General features: G+C 45.8%; 1 protein-coding gene across 5 annotated transcripts; it reads right to left on the reverse strand.

Moving 5' to 3' along the window:
- LOC109645881 (cullin-9) lies at positions 1 to 24,114 on the reverse strand. Of its 5 annotated transcripts, none has more exons than XM_069538723.1 (45): positions 23,955 to 24,114; positions 21,860 to 22,561; positions 21,472 to 21,626; positions 20,778 to 21,380; positions 20,405 to 20,546; positions 20,138 to 20,328; positions 19,791 to 19,977; positions 19,532 to 19,717; positions 18,931 to 19,129; positions 18,602 to 18,803; positions 18,199 to 18,389; positions 17,923 to 18,119; positions 17,361 to 17,500; positions 17,048 to 17,136; positions 16,864 to 16,969; positions 16,559 to 16,786; positions 16,326 to 16,416; positions 15,975 to 16,146; positions 15,791 to 15,896; positions 15,598 to 15,693; positions 15,331 to 15,506; positions 14,756 to 14,889; positions 14,406 to 14,591; positions 14,117 to 14,143; positions 13,084 to 13,220; positions 12,822 to 13,004; positions 12,298 to 12,455; positions 12,007 to 12,205; positions 11,652 to 11,820; positions 9,607 to 9,752; positions 9,393 to 9,519; positions 9,100 to 9,305; positions 8,587 to 8,846; positions 8,191 to 8,308; positions 7,838 to 8,086; positions 6,247 to 6,387; positions 5,573 to 5,737; positions 5,314 to 5,477; positions 2,901 to 2,994; positions 2,670 to 2,744; positions 2,043 to 2,153; positions 1,844 to 1,961; positions 1,615 to 1,748; positions 1,229 to 1,320; positions 1 to 1,117 (listed from the first exon to the last, which is right to left on the reverse strand). In XM_069538723.1, the coding sequence occupies exons 1-45, from the start codon at positions 24,085 to 24,087 to the stop codon at positions 895 to 897; spliced, it is 7,908 nt and encodes a 2,635-aa protein (XP_069394824.1). In that variant the 5' UTR covers positions 24,088 to 24,114; the 3' UTR covers positions 1 to 894. The 5 variants fall into 5 exon arrangements, 4 of the variants coding, with proteins under 4 accessions (XP_069394824.1, XP_069394823.1, XP_069394822.1 ...); XM_069538722.1 differs by having other exon boundaries at positions 14,117 to 14,146; XR_011246047.1 differs by having other exon boundaries at positions 1,464 to 1,748; positions 9,100 to 9,519; positions 14,117 to 14,146.
- Between the last annotated feature and the right edge of the window lie 1,448 nt (positions 24,115 to 25,562).

Below are 25,562 nucleotides of genomic sequence, written 5' to 3' on the forward strand. Positions count from 1 at the left end.
TGCAGCGCAGCAGAAAAAGCCTTTATTTTGCTGTAACAAAGAAACAGAAAGAAATTTTCAGACGTCAACCATATGAATATAAGATCCGTCAAAATTACAGCTGAACATCAGATGTCGCTCGACAACAAACCAGAAATATCCCAACAGTCTTTGTTTAACAAATGACAGTCAATAATCAATCGATCAGTTATTGCAGATTCTTTAGACACGTAGAAAACTGTTAGTCACTTTAATTATTTCCTCTCAAAAGAAGATGACCTCCATCGTTAAAAAACAAACCAAAGAACGAGTGATAAAGAACAAAGACGAAGGACGAGGTAACAACAGGTACGAAAAGATAAACAAGAGGACACCCTGACTCTGGATTAATTAATCCCTTCTTTTTTAAAACATTTCCTTCTGATCACAAACCAGAAAAGATTCAGAACCAAGAGCGAGCCGATGAGGATTACAAGGGACGAGAAAAACTGTTCTGTGATTTAAGTCAGGATCATAAAAACCTTAATTTTAAATTAAACTCGAAATTTTTTGAGAAAACTGGTTTCAGACTCTTCAGTCTGAACTGGTTCAAATTGGTTTTCAAAAAAAGCCAATTCTTGATGTAAAAATTATCGTTGAACTTATCATTTAATAAAAAAACTTAAAGGTGAAAGTCAGAACGTGTTTCAGCCTTGTGACCCTCGTCGTCTCGTGCTCTGACGTGACAACATCACAAGTGAAAAACAGCAAGTGGAGAAGCAGTGCAGCTGTGTTCGGGGCGGGCTTTCCATCGTCTTCAGGTGGTGGTGGTGAAGATGGGGCGGGGCTGTGGTGGGGCCTGACACATCCTCCATCTTCCTTCGACTCTGGAGTTTATTTAATTCTTTTATTTATTTATTTTTACTTCCCTTCATTTCAGTCGAAGGGGCTGAAGTCCCGTTCTAGATTCTCAGACTCGTCGTCATCAGAGAAGAAGTCGTCCTCATCTATGTCGTCCTCGTCGTAGTCCTCGTGCCACTCGGGGACGAATTCCTCATCGTACTCGTCATCCTCGTCCTCCACCTCCTCGCCCCCCTCCTCTCCTGTATTGTTGTTGTTGGCCGAGTCTACAGAGTCCGAAGCTCGGCCTGACTTAGATCTGAGGAGACGCCACAGATTTAAAATTAATTTTGTAAGTTTCCTTTTTTACAAAGAATGACTTCTGAAGAAACCATGACCAGGAGGACTGAGAATCCTCACGGATACTCACACTTTGTTGGCGTCACCTTGGTTGGACAGGTTGGACGCAAGAGTCGATTCTGGTTCCTGACTGCTCTTCGACTGATAACCCACCCGGAAGTCCTGCAACCACAGACACAGGAAACAGGACAGGTTCAGGAAATAATCTTTTTTAAAGTGGTTTCAGACCTGTTTCAAAACAGGTTTACAACTGTTTTTGACTGATGTTTTCTGAACTGGTTCCAGACTGTATTTAAACTGGTTACCTTGAATGTGATACTGGTTTCAAACTTATTTAAGAAAGAACCGGTTTAAATCCAACATGCTTTAAACTTGTGTCAAACAAGTTTTCAGCCAGACTGGTATGTACACTGTTGCCGGTTGTAAACTGGTTGTAAACTGGCTCCAGCCTGTCACCTGGGTGGAGTGCTGCAGGATGGCGAGCAGACGCTCCTGGATGCGTCGGATAAGTTCCAGTCCGGTGTTCAGGTGTTCTGGTTTCAGCAGCCGAACACACGAGGCCAGGTCGGTGCACTGCAGCAGCGTCTCCTCTGAGAAAACACGGCAGGTTCAGAATCTTTAAGATGATGATGATGATGACGATGACGACGACGACGACGACGACAATGATAAAGGACAGTCTCACCCAGCAGGATCTGCAGAGCATTGGTGTGAAGGTCCAGAGCCTCCGTCTGTTGCTCCATAACATCCATCTTTTCCGTCTCCTGGTTGTAATAGCTGTAGACGCAGGAGTAAGCGAGTACCTGCAGACCACAGAGCAGGGCACAGTGAACACATCACAGAACCAGCAGCTCCGATGACTACAACCACAACGATGGTTTTACCTTCCGAGCCTGAGCAAGGACTTTACAGGCATCGATGACGAAGGTCAGCGACTTCATCTGCAGAGCTTCATTAATTGACGACACTCTGTTCTCCAAGTTGATCGCAAAGTCCTGAAACAAACAAACAAACGTCAACGCCAATGTTTCACTGATGCAAATCTCTCTATTCTACGAATAAAACCACAGACAACTTCCTGTTCTGAAAATGTTTCTAACACAACGTCACGATTCATCTAAAAAATCTAACCCTCTGTTATGTCCTTGAACCATGTGCCGCTAATCTGTGGTTTGTTGCAAAAGAAGGTGGTCCACAAGATCTAACTTCAGCTAAAAGCTCCTCCTTCAGCCCTCATCCACTCTCCAAGCCAGCAGGCTCCTCAGGAGCAGAGCTTCTCCATTCACTTTTCATTGCCACCATTTCTTTGCTATTGTTGCCCTTGTTTTGTTAATAAACTTCAATTCGTTTTTTTCAACTTTGTTTCTCCTTTGTGTTGCTTCTCTTCGAGCCAGGGTTGAAAGTCATCTGAATAATGAGTCATCTTCCTGTTTCACAATAAGACTTAATATTCTGTAGTGATAGCCTTCTGGCTGTTTCCCAATAAAAGCCCTTCACCCTGTTGGTTGTACCTTGGCCTGATGGTGGAAGGTGCATCTCTCATTGTAATCTTGGAACTTCTTCTCCTGACGTGCTGCTTTACTCACCTGCATTAAAAACATCATCATCATGATGAATCAGTTTAAACTAGAGGTGAGATGTTAAATCATATCATCAGCAGGGCAGAGGTGACATGTTAACATGCAATTCTCTGTTTTGGGTCAAATGTTGAAAATCCCCACATGTGATCATGTTGGACTCACCATGGCAGAGCAGTTGTAGTAATCTTTGTGTGTTGGTTTCCATGGTTTCAGACATCGCCAGCAGAACCCGTAGTTACATTTGGCACATGTCATACTGAGGAGGGAAGAAAAGCTTCATCATCTTGTGTGTGCGCAAAGTGTGTGTGTGTGTGTGTGTGTGTGTGTGTGTGTGTATACAGTGTCTCTTATTATTCATTATTAATAGAAGAAAATCTGAACAAGCCCAGGTTCCTCTTCAGCTCTGTAGCCAGGCTGACAGAAAGTCACACCTCTACTGACCCATCTATTCCTCTAACCCTGAGAAGCAATGATTTCATGAGCTTCTTCACAAATCAAATTATAACCATCAGGGATCAGATCCACCACCTCCTCCCCATGAAGAGCACAGATACATTGTCTGGTCCTGGAACCATAGAACCAGATTTATGTTTGAACCATTTCTCTTCTATTGACCTTCTGAACTGACCTCATTAGTTTCATCATGTAAACCAACAACTTGTCTTTTAGACTCTGTCCCGACTGGACTTTTTAAGGAAGTGTCCCCATGATTGACAGTTCCATATTAAATCGGATTAACATGTCTTTGTTAACCAGCTACGTACCACAAGCTTTTAAAGTAGCTGTAATTAAACCTCTGATAAAAAGCCTGATCCAGAGGTCTGAGCTCATTACAGACCCATATCAAACCTTCATTTCTGAAATCCTAGAGAAAGCTGTTGCTAACCAGCTGTGTGACGACTCAGATAGAAACGGTTTGTTGGAAAACTTTCATTCAGGATGTAGAATCCATCACAGCTCAGAGACAGCTGTTAAAAGTCACTCATGACCTTTTCATGCCCTCAGATGATGGACTTGTCTCTGTCCTCATCCTGTTGGATCTTAATGCAGCGTTTGACACCATAGATCATAAGATCACTGAGACTAGAACAACATGATGGGATCAGAGGAACATCAGACTGGTTTCAATCATATTTATCAGATAGATTTCAATTTGTTAATGTCAACAATGACCCCCCCCCCATGCACATGCAAGTTAGTCATGGAGTTCCACAAGGTTCTGTCCTTGGACCGATACTCTTCACCTTATATATGCTCCCTTAGGCAACATCATGAGAAAGCTCCACATACACTACCATTGTTACGCAGACGACACCCAGCTGTACATTTCTATGAAGCCTTGGTGTTAGTTTGTCCTCCAGCTCCACTGTGAGGAACCTTGAGTTATGTTCGACCAGGACATTTGACCAACATATAGAACAAGTCTCTTGGACAGCTTTCTTCTACCTGCACATTATCAAGAACATTAGAAACATCCTGTCTCAGAAGGATGCTGAGAAACTAGTCCATGCATTTGTTCCCTCTAGACTCGATTACTGTAACTCTTTATTATCAGGACGTCACAGGAAGTCTGTGAAAAGTCTCCAGTTGGTCCAGAGTGCTGACAGGAACTAGAAGTACAGATCATATTACTCCTGTCTTAGCTTCTCTACATTGGCTCCCTGTAAAATCCAGAATATCAAGATCCTGCTCCTCACATTTAAAACCCTGAACAATCAAACCCTTCATACGTCAAAGAGCTGATAACACCTCATTATCCAGATAGATCACTTCTTTCACAAAACACAGGCTCTCTTGTGGTTCTAGAGTCTGTAAGAGTAGAACAGGAGGTAGAGCATTCAGCTACCAGGCTCCTCTCCTGTGGAACCAGCTCCCACTCTGGGTTCCAGAGTCAGACACCATCTCTACATTTAAAGTTAAACTTAAAACGTTCCTTTTTGATAAAGTCTATAGTTCTGGATCAGGTCCTGAACCATCACTTAGTTATGCTGCTATAGGTCTAGACTGCTGGGGGAACTCCCATCATGCACTGAGCACTTCACTCTGTCTCTCTGCCCCCCCACACTCATTTATCTATTTTAATACATGTCAATGCTATTTCACTTTGTACTCCCATAGTCTCTCTCTCTCTCTTTATTTCTCTCTCATTTCAGATATCTCTGACCCCGGAACCTAAGGATAACATAATGAATTACAATATCTCAGTAATTAATTATTATATGAATTGTGCATGTTATCAATAATAATTAATCTTCTTTACACTGTTGTTTACATTTTAACTAGTCAGATCTGATACCTGATGGTGCTCAAGTGTTCCTGTTCTCTCTCGCCTCTCGCTCTCCCCCTCCTCCCCACTATCACTCTTTCTTTATGTAGTGTGTATAGTGTCGGTGTGTATAGTGTCGGTGTGTACAGTGTCTGTAGTGTGTATAGTGTCGGTGTGTACAGTGTCTGTAGTGTGTGTGTGTGTGTGTGTGTGTGTGTGTAGTGTGTGTGTGTGTAGTGTGTGTGTGTAGTGTGTGTGTAGTGTGTGTGTAGTGTGTGTGTAGTGTGTACAGTGTGTGTGTGTGCGTACTGCAGACAGCCCTCGTTCTTCTCGATTGGCGCCTGGCAGCTCGGGCAACGTTTGGAGATGAGCTTAGCGAGATGTTTGCTTTGAGCCTCTGAAGTCATCCCTTCATAAAATCCTCCGTCGTCCATCCACTGAGACATGTGACTGCAGCTGGATGGATAATGAGCCTGAGGGTCATAGGTCAGAGGTCATCAAAACCAGCCTCAGCACATTAAACAGTCATGAGACAAAGTCTGACGTTTTGTTGGCGGTGACCTCTGACCTCGGGGAAGTTGCAGCTGAAGCAGGACGACCAGCGGCACTTGGAGCAGGTTCCCATACTGCCCATGTTCTCCGTACATAGAATCTGATCACAGCCCAGAGGATTGGTGCACCATGTCAGGTTTGAACAACACTCCACGTACACCCGCAACATGGCCTTCTCATACTGAGAGAGAAGGAGGAGACGACGAGAGGAAGAGGAGGAGTCTCTGATCAGGTTCTCCTTTACATCAACTTATTGTTTGACTTATTATTGTGAAATCTTCTTCATACAATTTTACTTTGAAACATATTTCACAGACAGGACGTGACATGCTATTTATTTACTCTCCATCTGAAGCCAACAGCTGGATCGCCCCATGGTGTCGGAGGGCAGGACAGGTCATAACCCTGTCTCCTCCATAGCAGTGTCTTAATTCAGCGGCCTCATCCTTCAGAGGACCTTGTCTAAACAGCGGACATCTGCATTTCATTTTTTTGTCTTTTACCCCCCCCACACCTCGCATTTTGCTGCCATTACTGCTTTATATAACCGTTTGTCACTTGAGCGCAGTGACTGATGGGATATATTGGGCCGGGAATGAACTAACCCGCAGTGACACAATTGGTCTTCAAATGCAGACTCTAAAGGATGCAACCCTGAATAGAGACACAGCTACTGTTACTGTATGTTACCTTGGCGACAGTGTCCTTGTCAGTGAGGATGCTGAGGAAGAAATGAGATGTGGGCTGAGCCTGGCAGTCTGTGATTGGACAGTTGCAGTTCATCACCAGGTTCTGTTCGATCCTCGCCGTCAGGTACTCCTGCCAGCATGACTGGAAGACACACACAGACGTTACACAGATGTTACACAAACTCAGGCGTTAAACACACTCTCAGACATTATATAGGGTTAGTGTGTCCCAATACCTGTTGGGATGAAGGGGACGGGCCAAGTGTTGGCCGTACAACCCTCCAAACGGAGATTTTTCAGACCCACATTTCAAACCCAGGGCTATGAGAATTTCCCAGAATGCCGTGCGAATCACTGGCAAGCTGGGAGAGAGACCCACAAATGTAGCATTTTCTCCATTAAAAACAATTTAAAAAATGTATAATAATTGTAACATCTTAGTGTAATATCATTTCAATGTATAATTGAAACAGGAAGCAGTAGCTCAGTCCATAGAGACTTGGCTTGGGAACCGGAGGGTGGCCAGTTCAAGTCCAGCACGGACCTAAGTATGAAAGGTGAACTGGTAGTTGGAGAGGTGCCGGTTCACCTCCTGGGCACTGCGGAGGTGCTCTTGAGCACCAGACCCCCAATTGCTCCCCGGGCACCTTCATGGCTGCCCACTGTTCCGTGTGGTCACTGTGTGTGCTGTGTTCACATGGATGTGTTAAATGCAGAGGTCAAATTTCCCCATGTTGCATGTAGTGCTGTGTGTGCATGATTGTGGGACAATAAAAAGGAATCTTAATCTTAATAATGGTAATTTTTTTCACAACAACCTTGAAAAAAATCGCTAGCATGCATTTTTTTTTGCATGATAGTCCCGTATTTTTGAATTTCTTTGAACATTCACGATGCACTTGATTGAACCAGCATATATAGCAGCGATGTTACTGAACTAAACTGCTGCTTTAGAAACAAAACATCCTGGCAGGGTTTTATACAGACCACTGCTAGCAGTTTGTGCTTTTGATTCATACATGGAATAATCCCGAACATCCAAGCTTTTCAATTTCAAATGTCATTGATTCACTTGCATTAGCAGAGGTGTAGTAACTGCAAACTGCAAACAATAGCATTGGCTTATTTAAGATCTCAAAAAAGTTATCACAATGATGCCCCTGGCAAAACGTTTTGTTGCTTCTGTTTACATCGATGACTACTGATGGTGTAACTTCTTGAAGGGCTGTCCCAATTCGTAATATTTCAACCACTATCCCTTGTGACTCAGTTTCCAGGGGCAAGATAACCCTGATAAACAAGGGGCAGGGAGAAGGGGTGAAATAGGATTGGGCCTAATTGACATAATGCAATCCCTTGCCACTTACCCTACCCATCAACACTAAATGCCTAATCTTAGCCCTAACCTAAACCTAATTTTGACCCTAAAACCATGTCTTAAGCCCCATTAAAAGTGGGTCAGAAAGTGAATACCAGCCCAAATATCCTCACTCTATAGAGTGCAGGCTCAAAATGGTCCTTACAAAGAAATCTGTGCAAGTACACACAACGCGCGCACACACAAGGTGCGCACACACAACGCACGCACACACCGTGCAGCAGTAGTGCATGCAGCTCAGTGAGGGGACTGGCTCCATGGCAGCGTTGCGGGGGCCCAGGCAGACGGGGCAGTTGGAGGAGGGGCTTGGTGGCGGCTGAGGGTTTTGGCACTTGATCCCGGCGGCCATGATGAGGGAGTCTGGGTCGTCGGTGTAGCGCTGCACCAGCAGGTCCACGTTCCACTTACAGTGAACCAGTAGGTGCTCTGCCCAGTCTAGGTCCAGACTCAGAGTCCCAGAAACCTGAAAAGATCGAGACCAGATTATCTGAGAAAACACACCCAGGTCCACAGATTCAGGTTTGTCAGAAAACCAGTGAAACAGGTGAGTCATGAAATCAAACTCACCTGCTGGACCGTCCTCTGCATCAGCTGACAAACTTCCTCCTGCGTCATCGTCCGACCCATCGAGAAGAGAATTGCATCCAGAACGCCATCCTCAAACTGCTGCAGACCTGAAGCCAGGCTGACACACACACACACACACACACACACACACACACACACACACACACACACACACACACACACACACACACACACACACACACACACACACACACACACACGAAATCAATAAACAGATGATTTAAAAAAGGACCTGATGATGTATGTTCTTCTAAGAACAGATGAACTGAGGATGATTGTGAAAATGGTGATGATGAGAGACTCTGAGACACTAAACTAACTTAAATAAGCCCTGACAGCCAGATTTAACCCTTTGTATAGGGTCAGATGTCACACCGGATATCAGCTTGGTTTTCGGCGATGGCGGCATCCTTCCTGAACTCAGTGCGGCTCAAGCAGAACTGGGCCTGTCCCTTCTGCGGTGTGGACGGGTCTTCGGGGAGGAACTCCACGATGTGTGGGTTTTCGTCATTGCGACGGATGCAGCCTTTAGCGATGACGTGCATGATGCAGGAGAGCACATCGCTGGTGCTACAGCTGAAACGACCTGCGCCCGGAGAACGAGATGCATCCTGTTTCTGACACGATTCAAGAACCTGGAGGCGGACGAGACAAGATCACACAGAGAAATGTTAGAACATCTCACCTGAGCGGGGCACTGCAGGACATAATGATGGGACACAAATGTTGCTGCAACATGAAAATGTAGTTTTATGTAATTCTGGAGCTTCATTTCCCATGATGCTTTAACATGAGTTCAGAATATACTGAGTCAGACGATCAAAATAAAAGCTCCTGTTCTTTTAAAATAAAACCAAATGTCCATGTGACTGCGGTGTGACCTCTGACCTTAAAGACGAGGTTGTCAATGTGCATCTCCTTCTCCTGCTTCATGATGTGAACAATCAGACAGTAGATGTAGTTCCTCTTCCTCTCCAGCGACCTGGCCGCATCCTCGTCCACGTTCAGGTACGTCTGTACAGGCAGCAGCCGGAGCGACTCTGGGACACCATCCAGACTGCGAGACGCCATTTGCTGGTTCAACCTCAGCACACCTGTGGAGACAGAACAGACAGTGAGTCGGAGGAGGAGAGTGTGTAGGTGTAGGTGTGTGTGTAGGTGTGTGTGTAGGTGTGTCTGACTCTGGCAGGGATCATCCAGCTGGCTGCAGATCAGCGGTCCTCCCTCACTAATGAGCGGCATCAGAGCATGCAGAAACATGGCGGCTGACAGACCTGTCGCCTGCAGCAGAGCGTCCACCTGAACCTCCTGAAACACAGAGTCAGTGACATCACGACGATTGAGGACATATGAAACTGACCAAAGGATTCACATCACACTGACACTTTGTGTTACCTCCTGCTTGTTGAGTTGCAGCAGGATGAACAACTGCAGTGTAGACACGTGCAGCGTCCAGCAGCCGAACTGAAGCTCAGCGTGTCCGAGCCATGTCCACTGCAGCCGCCGAGGCTTTGAGTGACTCAGACCATACATGGACTGACCTGACGCAAAAACACAAACATCAATGGTTATGATGTCATCAGTACAATAACGCACACAGGAACAATAATAAGCTCATCATGGAGACCAAAATGTTTTCTCACTGAGAGGCTGAAGTTTCATGTGTGTGATCTGGTTAGTTTTAGGTTAGTTTCACATTGTAATTTAGGGACAAAAGAATTGTTTGACGTACGTCCTGTCGTCATCACCTATGTGGGCTGCGTCTACCTATACTTGACTCTCCCCTTTGTAGACGATGTCTGTACAGAGTTTTTTTTCCCTCTCTTTAATCAAGAGTGTGGTCTTTATGTTCAAGCGCATGACTTGTTGAATTTGTGTTCAGACTGTGTATTACTTTTCACCCAAACCCTGCCCTTGCACTAAAATGGCTCCTGTTTGCACTTAAATTTGCTCTGCTTCTGCTCAAACTGTGTGCTTGCACTCAGATATATTGTTGCTCGCACGGATTTCCTGCACTCCAGCTTCAGCCCTTCTCCGCACTCGGGCTGCTTTCTGTGCGCTCGTCTGCTCTTGGATTTCTCCTGTGCACTTGGAATTTTTTGTGTTACAACCCAGTCAAAAGTCCCCAACCAATAGAATGCCAGGTGTCGTGTTGACCTCTGGTCGACCAATAAAAGGGACCATGTGATTCGTGCCTCATTGCGGGTGCTTTTGCTTTACTTCAGTGTGTCCCGTGCGGGCAGTTACTCTGAAGGGAAATTATGTCACTTAACTCAAAAGTTTAGTGGATTGCCAGCCAACATGCAGCAGCAAAGTAAAGGACCTCAAGTAAGTTATTTATTCATTTTTTTTAATTTCAAAAGTTTCATAACTGGATTCAAGTTTTGAGTTAAGTGACGTCGTTTCCCTTCAGAGTACCCGCCCACAAAAAAGCCAACAACACCTGGCATTCTATTGGTTGGGGACTTTAGACAGGGTTGTAACACAAAAAATTCCAAGCGCACAGGTGAAATCCGAGAGCAGACGATTCAAGAGCGCACAGTAAGCAGTCCAAGTGTGGAGAAGGGCTGAAGCTGGAGTGCAGGAAATCCGTGCGAGCAACAATATATCTGAGTGCAAGCACACAGTTTGAGCAGAAGCAGAGCAAATTTAAGTGCAAACAGGAGCCATTTTAGTGCAAGGGCAGGGTTTGGGTGAAAAGTAATACACATTCTGAACATAAATTCAACAAGTCATGCGCTTGAACTGAAAGACCACACTCTTAATTAAAGAGAGGGAAACAACCTCCATACATCTGACGTGGGCATGTTGTCAGTTGGGGGGGTACTAGTCTTTCTGTTTGAATGGAGCAAATGAAAGAAGCTTCATTTGGTTGTTGTGGCAACATTATGATGGTATTACTAGCAGCATCAGCACCTTCAGGCACAGTGCTACAGTACTCCAGTACATCACAGGACTCCACACTAGTTCAAATGCACTAAATGAACATCCTCGTGGTTCAAACATATCATCGGATTCGAAGACTGCAGCTGCTTCCTCTTCTTTTTCTTCTTTATGGTTTAATCCTGTCTCTACTTCCTGTGATTGGTCCTAAAGTCCAAACTATCAAACAAAGTGTTTTCACTGTGAACCAACAGAGCAATGTTTAGTTTGATCCAGACCCATAAAGTCTCTTCTGGTCTGAGGAACCTTTCACATCTGAAGTTCAGCTTCAGACTAAACTGAAGAGTCTGAAGGTCTGAAACAAAGCAGGTGTGAAAGAGTCCTGAGACTGCGAGGTCTTAAATGGATGGTTAACTATCCCTTTAACCCAGGTTTATAAACATAAATACCTTTTTAGCTCTGACTTGCAGAGTGACCTTGTGTGCTGTGAAAGGCGCCTATAAATAAAATGTATTATTATTAAAGTGTGGTCAAATTATGGGTGAACTGGAACTAACTGTGGGTGTAGAACTGGGTGAACTGGTGCAGATAGCTGCAAAGTTCGGGTGAAAAATGTTTTGCTGGTTCATCCAAGAAGCAGAGCGAGGACACAGCCCAACAACGAGGAGACAGAACCAGAACCTGGGCATCGGCCTCCTCCTCTGACTCCTCCCATTCCTCCGTCATCTACGGCAACAAGAAAAGGACAAACTGAGTTAAAATCAAATCTCCAGTAAAATTTCCACTGTTCACCCCACACCAAGTTTTTACATATCTCATTTTAAACTACAAAAACTCAACAGTTGGTGCATTAAATAAACTAAAATCAAAATGACATTAAAACAACCACGAGGAGAAGATCATATTTCCCACCTGGTCATGCTCCTGCAGGTGGCAGTCAAACTGCTGTAGCCTGTACAGGTGAAACTCCTGCTGCAGCTCAGCCGACTCGCTCAGATTCTTCAACATCTGCTGAGGGAAGCGATTTGGGAAGCAGCTGCCAATGTGATTGATGACGGCGCTCTCTAACCAAACATTCCCCTGAGCTAGCAGTCGGTCGCCCAGGTAGTACCTGAGGAGAGAAAAAGGGCTTGATGTCATCAGTTGCTGCGTTCAGACTCTCGGACTGTCTCTTTGCTGTCCATTGTCTAGTGGTGCTCGCACCTGTAGAAGTGTTCGAAGGTGTTCGCGAGCTCCAGGCCCGAGAGGAAGAGCATCGGCTCCAGAAACTGCTGTAGCCGCTGCAGAGTTGCCACGCTGCCGGACGCTGCGCAGCTAACCTGAATCATCTGATCGATGTACTGAGCAAAACGCTCACTCACCTGCCCATGAAGAAAACTGTGTCATCACATTGGAGAGATCAAGTAAGCCTGAGTTAAACCCAAGTTTAAACTGATCATAGGTAGAACAGGAGAAAGTGCTTCAGTTCATTTTGTTTTAGTGGGAACTCAAATCTAATCAATGATCCAGGATCAGTTAAACCTGAATCAAGCAAAGGTGCATTTAAATCTGACTTAAACCAGACTTGTCGTGTAGAGCAATGTAGGTCAAATGACCTGATTTATGAATCAGTAAATTTGATCCTAGAGGGAAACTGGTTGTTATGAGGCACGTTTGCTGCAAGACAATTTGTATACTCAGAAGATAAGAAGTCAAGTTAAACCAGACTTAATTCTGTCAGGACCTACGTGCATGGCTCGGAGGATGGAGAGCTGCAGCAGTGCAGCAGAGAAGCCGTGTCGAAGGGCGAGGACGAATGCTGTCTGCTGCCCAAACAGCTCCTCCATGGCGTTCTTCAGCCGCAGGTAGAGAGTCCGGTAACGCTCCACAAAGTTGGGATGACTGCAGCTCGACTCCAGAAACTTCTTCACCTGGGGGTGGGGGATTCAACATCTGGACCGAACCACACAACGATCCACTTATGTTCAGATATCAACATGATGTTCTTACCTGGCGCTTTACCACCCCCTGCCAACAGAGGGCGATGCCTGCAATGCTACTGCTACTTTTCACTTTGGGCTTTGCTGAGGAAGACGAAGAGGAAGAAGAGGCTGAGGTGGCGTCTTTGTTTTTACCATCTTTACCATCTGGAAGAGAAGTTGAAAATTGTTGAAGAAGATTGTCACTAACAGTTGAAACCAGGTAAATAAGATGAAAAAACAAAGAAAAAACAGCCAGAAAAATAAAGAGGGAGAAGCTGTTGGCGTGCTCTATCCTTCATTTCCATCTAAAAAAAAAACAAAACACCAGTGTCTCAGCTGCAACAGGAAGTGTGCCATCAAAATTAGAGCAGTCCAAATTTAAGGACAATTATGAGTGAGGACGCATCATCATAATATCAGCATTGTTTGTTTGAAGCCGTTCAGATGAGGAGGAGAAAGTGTCGCCCCCTACTAGACACCACAGGTATTACAATATCAGATCTTAAAGGTCCAGTGTGTAAGATTTAGGTGAAAGAGAACTATTGGCAGAAATTTAATGTAGAATAATCCTTATGATGTTTTTACTAGTTCGTTTCATCTAAATTGTATGAATTGTAGTTTTCTTTACCCCAGAAAAGGCTCTTTATATTTAAATACTTTATATTTACATGGAGGGGACCCTCTCTACGGAGGCAGCCATGTTTTTACTGCAACATGAAATTCTAACACTACATGTCACTAAATTCTACGCACTATACCTTTAAAAGCTGAAGTTTGAATTTGAAGCTGAAGATTAAATTTAAAAAATGCAGAGGGTGGAGCTGAAACATCGGTGTAAGTCTTTTTCTTCTTCACCATGGTATAAATAAACAAATTATTTAGTTTGATTATTTTTTAATGAAACAATTTGTCTGTATCGTGTTTTTAAGGATTAGAATTACTACAGTCAGCATATTCTCAGTCTCAATGTGATGAGCTCCTGTCCTCGTCTGGACATGTGAAATGACACAGAGCGGACGTGAACACATAATGCAGACAAGCGCCTCTGAATAGTTACTTACTCTTCTGCTCTTTGCTTCTGTTGAGACCTTCTGAAAAAAAAAAATAAATAACGCTTTAAACATTGAGTAAAAAATCTCTCTTTAACCAGATGATATCATGTGATGAGAAATGACAAAACACATTAAAGTCAGACGCTTACTTTCCTTCATAATTTATATTTAAATTGAACTGCTGTGTCCCCCCCGACATGTTCCCAGGTCTCTATGTGTTCAGTGACAATTTTTTGTCAAAGATGTTCTAAACAAAGATGACAGCACAACAAACAGGATCGCTGCATTTCAGACTCACTCGATTTGACAGGCGGTTTCAGCTCTTCGTCTTCCGTTTGACTCGTGTCCACGTGAACCAACAGGTGTGTGAGACGTCTCACTCTGGAGTTGAAGATGGCCGCCCGACTTTTGCAGCGACAGGCTGACTCTGTGTTAACCAGGTACTCGCTGAGCAGCCAGGACAGAGGGCTGGACGCTGAGGATTCTGGGCAAAAACAGAGCGTATGCGAGGACCAGCTTCAGTGTTTAACCATGACTGTGAAAACCAAACTGTAAAGGCTAAACATTAATGTAAGAAAATTATTTTTAAACGAAATAATTAACAACAAAATTTATACATGACAAATGTGTATGTCGGTGGGTGTGTACCTGACAGTGTGATGCTGTGGACGATGGGGGTGATCAGAGCCTCCCAGCAGGTTCGACCCAGAGCTTCAGCTGCTTCAGCATCAGGAAGAAAACGATCAGCAAACATCTGTTCATGTCTCAGAGCGCTGTTCAGTCTGAACACACACACAGAGAGACAGAGACAGACAGAGAGACAGACAGACAGAGAGACATAAAAAAAAAGATTTTCAGATATTTCAATCAATTATTTTTCACTATTTACACTGTAAATAAAATTACATTTATATGTTTTCATATAGAAACTATACGTTTAAAAGCTGGCACTTGTGTTTTCTCTGGCGAGTGTAACACACACGCACACGCACACGGACGGACGCGCATTGAGTCCTGCATCAATGAACTAACTCAACTGTTCATCTCATACAACTTTACTTTACTTTAAGTACTGTTGTGCAGTAGCACTAGCATAGCATAAGGACTGGAAACAGCTAAGGCAGCTTAGCTAGGAGTTAGTAATGATATATTTCTGTCATATGACTGTATTATTACTACGGTATTATAAGTGCAGTAATCTTATTATTGGTGGTGGTGGTTACTTGTTGAAGAGCTGCAGCAGCTGCGTCTTGTCGTCCGTCACTTCCTGACACCAGGTGTGAGCCTTGGTGCTATAGAACAGGTACGTCCGACAACACAGCTGTTCCTTAAACACCGGCCAGAATGTCGGCTTCGGACCCAGAACCTCGAACCCGTGGACCCGAGTGTCGATCCCGCCCTGTTCCAAGGAGAAGGGGTCAGGATACTACAGAAGGACTTTGCTAAAACATGGACTGAAGTTTGTAATGGAGTATGAACTGTACTTTTACCTGCTGACATCTCTTGATCCTGATCTGGATGATGGACCAGAAGCGGGTCATGTTTTCCAGCAGAACCACACGACTGGCTGACGGAGTCACGTTCACCTGCACAGACACAGAAACACAACATGAACAGTTTATCTGTGTCTATTGCAACACATCTGTACCCATGGTGAAATGTTGATTTGATGTTAAGGCTCACAATGTTGAGCTCTGTGTTGATGTTGGTTGGGTCGTCTCCTCCTAGAACCAGAACCCGGGCCGGCATATAACTGGAGTCCTCGCTGGCCACCAGGATGGCCAGTTGCCTACACACGCACACACACACACAGTGAGTACACTGCAGTACTCACACATGTATCAGTATTAGCATTTGATCGTGTCACCTGATGACGACGCCTTTGTGCATGTAGACATTGATGAAGTGCGACCCCGTACAGCCGTTAGACTCCCAGTACGTTTTTGGGTTCTTGTCTGTCAGTTTGTTTGCTCGATGGTGATTGGAGGAGACCTCCACCTTCTCCCAGCACTTGTCCTCTTTCAGCTCCACACTGGACCCTGAACGCAGCACGAGGTCCAGCGGTCATAAAGCCATAACCATAGGATTTACCATTGTGTATGACTCTGTGTGTGAGTGTCTACGATGACATCACCATATTACTAGGTTGATTGTTGTGTGTACAGTATGTTTATCTCAGTTTTTAGAAACATCTCAAACATGAAGTGGATGAATGCACCTTGGCACAGGTTCCTGAGGAAGACGTCGAAGAAGGGGATATTGATTGGTTGATGGCTGCGGCGGTGCTCCTCGATCTGACCCAGAACCATCTGGCAAAAACAGCGACCACGTAAATGCTTCCCAGTTACCATGGCAACAACAATGTTTCTGTCTATGACTTTATGACCCTTCGCTGCCCCTCTGATTGGACAGGGACATCTCTACCCCGCCCCTCCCTCACTCTGTGGTTACCTGAATACAGCCGGCAAGGACGCTGGTGGTCATCTTCTTGTAAAGGCTGGCATACTTCTCGCAGTCGGAGATTAGGTCACGGAGCTCTGTGACCAGCAGCAGGTTTGTGCCGTGTTTGTCCAGAGCTTTCACCAGAGCATCTTTCATCCCCAGACGACACATCACCACTGCATAGTCTTTGTTCAGAGACGCCAGCCGGTAGAGGAAGCGTACGAACTGCTGGACCACCTAAGGACCAATCACAGGAGGTTAATATATGTCAGCTGGCTGGTTTGAGTTTCCATTGTCACACTGTGGGAGTGCACCTCTCTGTCGCTGACGAATGCCGTCATGGATGATAGGCAGGGCTCGATGCTCTCGTGCCACGGCAGCACATCCTCCTGGTAGTTGTCCAGTATCTTGTTCAGGATCCTGCACAGAAAAAAAAAAAAAAGGGTTATCAGCATGACAACAATGTCACATGGAGGTCAGGCTGTGATTGGTCCGTACCTGAGGATGGAGAGCTGCACGGCTCGGTCGGCTCGGTGCTGCTCAATCAGACGAACCAGGTCCTGGTACGTGTCACGACTGTGAGTCACCTGATTAGCAAACACAGACTGATCAATGACCATAAAGATCCTGTCGCTATGATTATTACATTCAATTACTGTTCTGTTATCAAACATCAGGATGCAAAAAATGTGAAGACATCTCATGACAAATACTTAATATCTCAACCCTGTGTGTGTGTGTGTGTGTGTGTGTGTGTGTGTGTGTGTGTGTGTGTGTGTGTGTGTGTGTGTGTGTGTGTGTGTGTGTGTACCTGACTGCGTTCATCCTCCAGCTGTGAGGCGTCATCGCACAAAAGTTGCTCCAGAGTCTGAATAACCTCTTTAGTCGCTGTCAGTTCCTTCAGACTCACAACCAACATCTGGAGCTCAAAATCCAGCTGTTCAAGATCGTCTACAGGAACCCACACACACTCACACAGTTTAGAAACATTGTGCCCCATTCAGCAATCAGATGTGTTTGTCATCTCAGTTTGTTATTTTGAGTTTTACATATATATATATATATATATATATATATATATATACACAGATACATATAAATATATATATATATACACATAGATACATATAAATATATATATATATACACACAGATACATATATATATATATATATATATATATATATATATATATATATATACACACACACATATATATATATACATATATATACACACATACACACATACATACATATGTGTGGGGCAGACACAAACCATGCACAGCTCCATTGCCCCAGGTCTCTCTGCGTCTCCCTCTGAGGTGGGATTTCGTGCCCCAAGCTCAGACTAACAGCCGTATACACTCGTACCTTTGCTCTCCAGCTTGTGGACCATGGAGATATGGTTGAGGGCGATGATGGCGAGCATGGTCTCAGCTCGGGACAGAGTCAGACATTTCTTGAGGACGGTGGTGACATCACATGCCACCAGCTGCTCCGCCAGGCTCTTATGGTTGGAGATGAGCATGATGATAACAAGCAGGCCGTTACGCACTGACAGCATGCAGCTGCAGAGAGGAAATCAGTAATCAATACTCAGGGGGCAATTAACAACAGAAAAACCTGAACCAGGAGTTGGTCCATTACCCTTTAGTCTTTAGCATGAGGTCGATGGCGGACGGGATGGCTCCCAGCAGCCCTCTGGAGCCTTCAGGCGTGGCCGAACCGATGCTGGCAAAGATCTCCAACATCATCTGAGTTCCTGACTCAGAGAGAGGAAGACCACTGCCGACGCTGCGGAGGTCGTGTTTACTGGCTCCGGTGATCACCTTCAGAGTCTGACAGGGGGACGCTTACATTAGCTACGTAGTATTAGCAACTCCACTTAATTCACATGTACAACACCTGAAGATGTAATGCATGATATTTAGTGCAATCTAGTGGTGAAGTTACATATTAGAAGCAACGTCTGTATATACATAAATTTATTGTGTGTGTGTGTGTGTATGCGTGATATTTTTTCGAAATGGCAGCGGACAAGATTTCTCACCGCGAGTGCCAGCTGCTGAACATGTGTGACTGACGAGAACCCCTGCATGCATGACAGGATTGCTTTGACTCCACCTTCAGTGGCAAAGGAAACTCTCCACTCATATTTCAGCATGAGGAGGTGAATGAGTCTCAGGGTGCTGATCACTACGTCTTTGCACAATGACGACAGAAGCTCCACGAGCAGCTTCAGAACCTTGTCCCTGTTGAGACCAACAGAGTCAGTCTGACATCAAGGTCAGGAATCAATCACACATCAGGAATCTATCCTAGATCATGTCACTCTGTTCGATCACCTCATCAACTCTGTAACCCCGTTGTGTTTCTCACCGTATGGTCTGAGCAGATTCGCTCCTCATGTAGTTTTTCTCCTGCGCTCCTCTCTCCTCCATCAGTCTGGTGATAAAGAGCACAGCGGCGAGCTGCTGCGTCTGGTCTGAGCCTGACCCCCCCTTCTTCAAGATGTCCACCACCTCTCCCATCTTCTCTAACGCCGTCTTCTTCCCTTGGACCAGTGGGTTATTAAACACTGCAGGAAGATATTGAGAGGCGTTGATACAGAGACATGGAAATGGGCTTGAGGCTGAAGATCTTCGCTCTGTCTCTCATCTGTAGGATTTGGTATTGTTTGTTTTTTCTGATAGTGGTGATAAATCAATAATTTTTCAATGGTTCCACTTCCTAAACAGTGAGGAAAAATAATTTAATTTGAATATAAAATTTTGCTTAGTAGCTACTAGCTAACTGTTGGCTACCGTTATGTGCTGACAGAGCAATGTATATGTAAAGTGTTGTCACCAGTGTTAAGTGTGGTGATGTTGCCTGTGAGCAGAGAAACTATCACAATACAGAGCTGAGGAACAGAAATCTGCGCTGTGATTGTCCCTGTGGGTAACAGCCGATTAGGTTATATGTATCTAAGCCTACTCACCTGTGATCTTGAGCTCCAGGTCATCAGGGAGCTCTCTGTCGTCCTCTGCTGGCAGCTCGCTCTCCGTCTCTGAATCGGCAGGAACCTCCTTCTTCGGTTTCTTTGAGACTGAGGCCATAACTGATGAAGACGAGGAGCCTGGTGCTCCTCCTCCTCCCAGCACTGATGAAACCAGAGAGCTTTCAGCTGAAAAAAGAGAGTGAGAGTAAGCAGTGTTGTCTTGACAAAAGACCCGTGTTTGTAGCGTCTCTGTCCTCACCCAGCAGCTCTTCGCCCTCTAGACGTCCTCCTCCTCTCCTCAAATAGTGTTTGGAGAAGGCGTGGGAGCACAGCAGGTCGCTCAGACATGACGACGGCAGGTTCTGCTTCAGGTAATGAAGCAACTTCTTAGCCACGTCTCCAGGGACGGACAGACTGATCAGGGACGAGTCTTCCAGGTGTCTGTCCTGCAGGAAGAGTAATTTTTATTCACCTAAAACCTGTCCCAACACAATTGAGCCACCTCTATCTGACCTGTGTTTATTTTCTAAACTTTCTCGACGGACAAAATGTACCAAAGGCTCACTTTCCCACCATGCTCTCTGGTCGCTGGGTTGTCTGTGTTACCTGCTCATCAAGGCTCTGCAGCAGGATGCCATTCACTTCCTTTTGCTGTTTCGGCTCCAGCTTCTTGATGAAGAAGACGATCTCCCACCACTCTGCTCGGCTCAGTGCTGCAGGCTCTGCCTGCAGACCCTCCAAAAGGTACGGCAGCGAGTAGAGACCACCTGGCGGCTTTGAGAAGAATGTCTGACTCACTGAGGAGAACAAGAAGAAGTTTCAGGTACAGGGTCAGGTGGACGGCCAGGTGAGTGTCAGGTGATCAGGTCGTACCTGCGGTGAGTTTGAGTGTCTCTGTGAGGGACGAGGCTTTTTCCTGCGTTTCTTTCTCGGCCTGAGTGCTGCTGCCGCTGCCCAGGATCTCCACCATGTGCCAGTGGACCCAGTACGTTCTGGACAGTGAGTTCCAGTACACCTGTGTACACACACACCCCCACACACCCACCCACACCCACCCACACCCACCCACCCACACACCCACACACACACCCACACACACACACACGTCAGAACTGATCTCAAACATTTCTTTTTGTTTTGTTCCCTCTGAACCTTGGTTTTCACTTCAGTTTTTCCACCAGCAGGATTTTACCATAATAAAACGATGACCGATGACTAAATAATCAATAACTTGTCATCTCCTCACCTGAACAGGTGGCGAGCCGTCATTGCTGTAGCGAAACTCTCCTTCGTCCCCAGCGCTCACCTCCTCGTAGTCCTCAAGCATGCGGACCATCATGCCGCTCTTCAGGTTGTCCTGGACGTACTCCACGTAGGCCGAACGGCAAGCAAAGTCGGAACGTGTTTTGAATCCGTTTCCCAACTTCTTCTTCGGCGGTGTAATGGCAGGCACTGCGACGGAAGAGTTGATGGGGAGAGCAATGGGGGAGGTGCAGAATCTAGGTTGGAAGATGGACCTGAGGACAGGGTGAGACGGATCCTCTACCTGCTCTTCCCCGCAGACTCCTCCTCCGAGGCAGTATGCAGAGCCGTCGGGGAGCAGGCGGTTGCGGTCCCAGCCCATCACTCGGACCAGCTCTGAGATCAGATTGGCCATTGCCATGGTGAAGTCAAACTCCCTCTGGACCCGTAGGTGCTCCATATGGTGGCCAGTGCTGGTGGAGGCGGGGGAGGGGCTGGCATCCTGTCTTTCAGAGCTAGAATCTGTCCCCGTCGTGTTGAGTTTGTCCATGAGAGATGTGACGCACAGGTAGCGCTTTACCAGAGAGAACAGTAGCTTTCCTGGAATCTGATATACAACAAGATGAACAAAGAGTAAACAACTCCACTCCTCCTGCAGGGCTACTGTTGGGGTCAGAGGTCAGTGAACAGTGTCTCACCTGAGGCAGGTGAATCCCCTCGAAGGAGATGCCATGCTCCTCTGAGGACGTGGTTTCGGCAAATAGCTCCAGTAGCGTGTAGCGGTTGTCGAAGTCCATGTGCTGCTCGATGCCATCCTGCTGACTAAGAGACAGGAGGACGTACGCTCGACTTCCTGCGGGATGGACACGAGAAGACATGCTATCACACCTGTCCTCACCTGTCTGCTGCACTGATGATATCACCCACACAGAAAAATTTCAAAACTTGTCCCTGTGGAATATTACTAAACCTAATCCACTACTGTTATTACCGTTACAGACACTGTGTGAGAGATTCAGTTCATCACCATGGAAATAAACGTTAATGTTACATTGATCTTGTAAATAGTTTTTATTTTGAGCTCACCTGCGTCATGTGAGGCCAGCGCGCGGAGCATCTTCCCGGCACTGCGTCTGGTCTGCGTCTCCTTGTTGCACAGCAGCTCCATCAGTAGGTTGAGGGCGCCGGTTTCCTTGAAGACGCCGACCAGCGAGCCGATGCTGGCGTAGGCACTAAGCACGTGGATGGTGTGTGTGATGCTGATGGAGAAATCGCTCTTTTTTGCCATCTGCTTCCTTGCCCGACGCACCAGGTTCTTCACATCCTCCTTCATGTCCGACAGCTCCACCTCATCAAAGGTGGCGTCGGCTGGGAAGTCGTCGCCACCGATCCTCTGGCCTCCATCTGATGTCTCACCGCCCTGCTGCTTCTCCTGTAGCTGCAGGGGGCGCTGTGGGTCTGTTTTCCTCTTACCCAGCAGAGTGGGGCAGTTGGCATACACATCCTCTGTCGACATCCACATCAGGATGTTCTCTGATTTGGATTCACCTGATGTGGAGCTGCTGGACCCGCCCACTCCAGAGTTGCCACCACTCGCCCCACCTGTCTCCCTGGCCCCGCCCGCAGAGCTGGAGCCGTCATCGATGGTGACGAGGCACCAACGAATCAGGTACTCAGTTTGGCTATCATGGGTTCGGCGCTGGCGGATCAGCTCCTCGGGATACGCCTGCAACTTCGGGCCCAGCTGGACCAGCAGGTTCCCATTGCGGCGTTCGCCCACCATGGTTACTATGGAGACAACAGAGGATCAGAGGAGGAGACAGAATAGGAGGAGGAGACAGAAGAGGAAGAGATAGAGAAGAGGAGGAGGAGACGGGGGAAGAGGAGACAGAGGAAGAGGAGACAGAAGAGGAAGAGGAGAAGATAGAGAAGAGGAGGAGGAGAAGATAGAGAAGAGGAGGAGGAGACAGAAGAAGAAGAGACAAAAGAAGAAGAGATAGAGAAGAGAAGGAGGAGACAGAAGAGGAGAAGATATTTGGTGCAGGTCTCCTCTCCTCACAAGTTGAGGCGTTGACCCATGTTGCTATAGAAACAGCGGTCAACAGATAAATTAATTTACGTCTCTCCGTCCCCAGTGTGATGTCTCCCTTCACTGTTGACCAGTCAACCAACAATCTTAGCCAACTGATGAGAAGTGAGTCAGCACAGTTGAACTGAAAAGCAGTGAGACGTTGACGGTCACACTCGTTTCAGTTCCGCTTTAACACAACGAGCCGCGACTTGGCTCCGTCTAATACCTGGAGGAACCCTCAGTCCAGACCGAATCCCGGAGCTCAGACACGGGTTGACAGTGGCTGCTGGAGCCGGTGAAGCAGTGAGGGACTCGGCCACTGCTTTCGGTTCGCTGTGGGTTTTTGTAATTCACAGAATTCAAATCTCCTCACGCAACACATCATAAGCTAGCAACGCTGCTAGCCTTAGCACCGAGTTTTCACATGATCGGCTAACTTGATAACTGGTTAACCTTAACCCTCTTTACCTGGTTAACAAATGAATTACTTAAGTAATCCACGTCAATGACTCGTTCACTAGTTAACTTCTCAATGGTAGATAAAGTAACTCAGTACGAAAAACATCAAACCAAATTCAAAGTTGATGTAAAAAGATGTCTGGAGGCGTAAAAACAATCTTCATATGATTAATGTGTATTTGTTGGTCGGTGAAGAATCTTCTGGTGATTTCGGCATGAACAAACTCAAGTTTGTATAAAGTTAACCTGAGTTCAGCCTGAGTCACTGATCCGGTTTATTAACAGATTAAAGTTGATATTGTGTTTGATTAAATGTTGGATGTCTTATTTTATGTAATTATTATAACATGTCAGATGTTATAACGTGAATCCTGACGCAGATTCAATGTCTACAATAAAATCATATGGTTCATGTCGTTTTAAAGTCGAACTGAACTTCATCAGCTGCTGTTCAACCGGAATCCGATGTGCTGTTGTCTCGGTGCCGATGTTCGCTTCATGTTGGGCCGAGCTCCGGGACACTGACCCTGGATGTGAGCTTTGAGCACCGGGCTGGGCCTGTCCAGCTGTCCGCCCGAGTCAGCCCGGGAAGCGGCCGCGCTGACACACGCTCCAGCCTGAAAGTAGCGCCCCGGACAGATGAGGTCTTACCTGCCGAGTCCCAGACTGTTTCCCTGGGTTGAGTTTTCCTTCGGAGCCGCTGTTTCCTCCTCGGACCTGACGTGTCGTGTCCTGGGCCGCAGAGACTTGTTTCCTCCGGAGCTTCGAGTTGCTGGATGCGCATTAACGCCCTGAAACAGGAAGAGCATCGTACCCGTCTTCTTCTACTGTGTGTGACGGTGCAGGCAGTAGACTGCCCCCTGCAGGACAGGTCCATATCATAAATAACAGGAAGAGTAGAAGCCATAGTATTATTATATATGTATTGTATATGTATCTGAGCTTCTTTATTCATAATTTATTTTCTTTGATTGAAACATGATCTGATATTTAATTTCTGTCAGCAACAGAATCTAAAGCTGTTCTCCTCTCTCTCCCTCTCTCTCTGTGTCTCACTCTCCTGTTTCTCTCCCTCTCTGTATGTGTGTGTGTGTGTCTCTCTCTTTGTCTCTCTCTCTGTCTCCCTCCCTCTCTCTGTGTCTCTCTCTCTCCCTCTCTCTGTGTGTCTGTCTCTCCTGTCTCTCTCTCTCTATCTGTGCATCTCTCTCCTCTCTCTCCTGTCTCTCTCCCTCAAAGTCAATGTCAAAGTCAGCTTTATTTTCAATTTCTTCACATATACCAGACATACAAAGGAATCGAAATTACGTTCCTAACTATCCCACGGTGAAGACAAGACAGGACATTTCCTAACAAAAGTAAGTGTAAAGTGCACAGGCACAACAAATAAAGACAGACATATCCTAACACTAAAGTAGACAATAAATAAAAATGACTGTGTTTCTCTCTCTGTGTCTCCCTCTCTCTCTGCTCACAAGCTCAGATCTAATCGGAGTGGTGTTTCCTTTCCTGGCTGCAGGATTCCCTGTAAACTTACAGCATATGCTGATGATGTCATCATCATGGTTAACAATCAAAAAGACATCAACACGTTAATAAACACTGTAAATAGTTTTGGTTGTATTTCCTCTGCCAAGGGATTTGTCAAACTGGGATTTGAGCAAGGCAGTGTTGGCTGGGGACAGGCTGAGGGCTCAGCTCAGGCTACCAGGATGACGAATATGGAAAAAAGGAGGGTTTAAGTATCTGTGAGTTTTTCTGGGAAACAATACTTTTTAAATGAAAAACTGGGAAAATGTCCTGGAAAAGGTCAAAGTTAATTTAGAAAAGTTGAGAAGAAAAGTGGAAGAAGAACTGGACGTTGATGTGGTTCACTTGTTTGTGAAAATGTTCAAATCCGGACTTTCAATAGATTTGAGTTTTTACAGAGCAACTGCGACCTGGAGAGTTTCAGGCTGATGAGGGGACACAGAGAGGTTCTCTGCTCCGTCACAGACCAACAGCTGGTCTATGGACATGTGATTAATTTATAGTTTCTATATGAACACATAAACTATATAAATGTCCATCTAATTTATCACTTCAAAGATAATTGATGGTTTTAAAAATCCCTCTCTCTGTGTCTCTCCCTCTCTCTCTCGCTCTGTCTCTCTCTCCTCCTCCTCCTCCTCTTCTTCTTCTTCATCACTTGTTCTCTGCAGGAGAATCCTCCTCCTCATCCACCGACTGCACGGACACCTGCCTGCCCGCCTGCCTCTCTCC

The sequence above is a fragment of the Paralichthys olivaceus genome, chromosome 14 (assembly GCF_024713975.1).
Source record: "Paralichthys olivaceus isolate ysfri-2021 chromosome 14, ASM2471397v2, whole genome shotgun sequence".
In the NCBI taxonomy this organism is placed as follows: Eukaryota; Metazoa; Chordata; class Actinopteri; order Pleuronectiformes; family Paralichthyidae; genus Paralichthys; species Paralichthys olivaceus.